The sequence below is a fragment of the Anomaloglossus baeobatrachus genome, chromosome 8, assembly GCF_048569485.1.
Source record: "Anomaloglossus baeobatrachus isolate aAnoBae1 chromosome 8, aAnoBae1.hap1, whole genome shotgun sequence".
In the NCBI taxonomy this organism is placed as follows: Eukaryota; Metazoa; Chordata; class Amphibia; order Anura; family Aromobatidae; genus Anomaloglossus; species Anomaloglossus baeobatrachus.
The window spans coordinates 196,177,485-196,180,265 of record NC_134360.1 but is presented as its reverse complement, the minus strand read 5'-3'; the positions used below and the strand labels follow the sequence as shown (position 1 = coordinate 196,180,265).

Below are 2,781 nucleotides of genomic sequence, written 5' to 3'. Positions count from 1 at the left end.
GTATTAGATGTGGAGTCTCAGGAGGCGCACGTCGTGTATTAGATGTGGAGCCTCAGGAGGCGCACGTCGTGTATTAGATGTGGAGTCTCAGGAGGCGCACGTCGTGTATTAGATGTGGAGTCTCAGGAGGCGCACGTTGTGTGTATTAGATGTGGAGTCTCAGGAGGCGCACGTTGTGTGTATTAGATGTGGAGTCTCAGGAGGCGCACGTCGTGTGTATTAGATGTGGAGCCTCGGTGCAGATTTCTACGTACAAAATCCATAGGATGATGCAGCGCCAGATCATCTATACATTGCTAAAAAGTTCTGAGCAGAAACAGACAAGCCACAGATGATGCTGCAAATTTCTCACGTGGGATCGTGCCGCGAGGGTGCAATGTGCACAGATCACACCACGCCTGATTTTTGGATATCACCCATAAGATACAAAGGTCACAATAATGAATTCTTCACAACTTATTGTATCAGGGAGAATCTCTCCAGCCATCTCCTATAAAGACATTATACAGACGCCCCCCTATATACCCACCAGGGGTGATGCCTCCATATATACCCACCAGGGGTGATGCCTCCATATATACCCACCAGGGGTGATGCCTCCACCTGTCCATCAATAATCAGCCTCTGCTCTATGTATACATTATTCCTTATTGCCCCTGACAACTCTTAACTATATCTGCTATACCAGGTTGTCAAAACCTTTCCCCATGTGGCAGATGTGGGTTAATGGCTGCACAAGGAGAACCACAAGCCCCAGCCGTGCTGCGCAGGAGAACCACAAGCCCCAGCCGTGCGGCGCAGGAGAACCACAAGCCCCAGCCGTGCGGCGCAGGAGAACCACAAGCCCCAGCCGTGCGGCGCAGGAGAACCACAAGCCCCAGCCGTGCGGCGCAGGAGAACCACAAGCCCCAGCCGTGCGGCGCAGGAGAACCACAAGCCCCAGCCGTGCGGCGCAGGAGAACCACAAGCCCCAGCCGTGCGGCGCAGGAGAACCACAAGCCCCAGCAGTGCGGCGCAGGAGAACCACAAGCCCCAGCAGTGCGGCGCAGGAGAACCACAAGCCCCAGCAGTGCGGCGCAGGAGAACCACAAGCCCCAGCAGTGCGGCGCAGGAGAACCACAAGCCCCAGCCGTGCGGCGCAGGAGAACCACAAGCGCCAGCCGTGCGGCGCAGGAGAACCACAAGCCCCAGCAGTGCGGCGCAGGAGAACCACAAGCCCCAGCCGTGCGGCGCAGGAGAACCACAAGCCCCAGCAGTGCGGCGCAGGAGAACTACAAGCCCCAGCAGTGCGGCGCAGGAGAACTACAAGCCCCAGCAGTGCGGCGCAGGAGAACTACAAGCCCCAGCAGTGCGGCGCAGGAGAACTACAAGCCCCAGCAGTGCGGCGCAGGAGAACTACAAGCCCCAGCAGTGCGGCGCAGGAGAACTACAAGCCCCAGCAGTGCGGCGCAGGAGAACTACAAGCCCCAGCAGTGCGGCGCAGGAGAACTACAAGCCCCAGCAGTGCGGCGCAGGAGAACTACAAGCCCCAGCAGTGCGGCGCAGGAGAACTACAAGCCCCAGCAGTGCGGCGCAGGAGAACTACAAGCCCCAGCAGTGCGGCGCAGGAGAACTACAAGCCCCAGCAGTGCGGCGCAGGAGAACTACAAGCCCCAGCAGTGCGGCGCAGGAGAACTGCAAGCCCCAGCAGTGCGGCGCAGGAGAACTACAAGCCCCAGCAGTGCGGCGCAGGAGAACTACAAGCCCCAGCAGTGCGGTGCAGGAGAACTACAAGCCCCAGCAGTGCGGCGCAGGAGAACTACAAGCCCCAGCAGTGCGGCGCAGGAGAACTACAAGCCCCAGCAGTGCGGCGCAGGAGAACTACAAGCCCCAGCAGTGCGGCGCAGGAGAACTACAAGCCCCAGCAGTGCGGTGCAGGAGAACTACAAGCCCCAGCAGTGCGGCGCAGGAGAACTACAAGCCCCAGCCGTGCGGCGCAGGAGAACTACAAGCCCCAGCACTGCGGCGGAGGAGAACTACAAGCCCCAGCAGTGCGGCGCAGGAGAACTACAAGCCCCAGCAGTGCGGCGCAGGAGAACTACAAGCCCCAGCAGTGCGGCGCAGGAGAACTACAAGCCCCAGCAGTGCGGCGCAGGAGAACTACAAGCCCCAGCAGTGCGGTGCAGGAGAACTACAAGCCCCAGCAGTGCGGCGCAGGAGAACTACAAGCCCCAGCCGTGCGGCGCAGGAGAACTACAAGCCCCAGCACTGCGGCGGAGGAGCTGCCGGCGGCTCAGGTGTCTCAATGACACAGACAGTCCTCGGGCCGAGCACTGCCCGCAGCCGCAGCCGCAGCCACTCTCCCTCCCTCCTCCCTCCCCGGTGCTCTCACCCGTTCGCTCCCCTCCGCTTGCTCAGCAGGTACAGCAGGACGAGCGCCGCCCCGGCCGCGGAGGAGTTGCGGACGGTCAGGTACTTGCTGTACACCGGCGCCATGGTCACTGTCAGGAGGAGGAGGAGGGGAGGGGCCGCCGGCAGAGGAACTGCGGCATGCCGGGAACGTCGCGAGGCTCCACCCACAGTGTCATCACCATGGTAACGGCGTCCTCCCGTACAGGTCGGAACGCTGCGGCCTAGTATGTGGAAGGTTGTTGTCAGTGATAGTCAGGGACGTGTGTTCCCCTTACACTAGTGCGCACAGTAGACCACCACACCGTATAATACCCTCACAGAATCTCCTCACAGTGCCCCCTACATGTGATCCCCTGACAGTGCCCCCCGCAGTCCGTGTGATCCAATCAG

At 60.9% G+C, this 2,781-nt stretch overlaps 1 protein-coding gene across 2 annotated transcripts in view; it reads right to left on the bottom strand.

Annotated features, from left to right (window-relative positions):
- Positions 1-2,520, bottom strand: part of ABCD3 (ATP binding cassette subfamily D member 3) — a 134,188-nt gene extending 131,668 nt beyond the window's left edge. The window contains exon 1 of one of the 2 annotated variants that reach the window (XM_075322358.1): positions 2,372-2,520. In XM_075322358.1, the coding sequence (XP_075178473.1) occupies positions 2,372-2,475 (104 nt within the window). In that variant the 5' untranslated portion in view covers positions 2,476-2,520. The remainder of the gene's footprint in view (positions 1-2,371) is intronic. The other variant, XM_075322357.1, reaches the window with a different exon arrangement.
- Between the last annotated feature and the right edge of the window lie 261 nt (positions 2,521-2,781).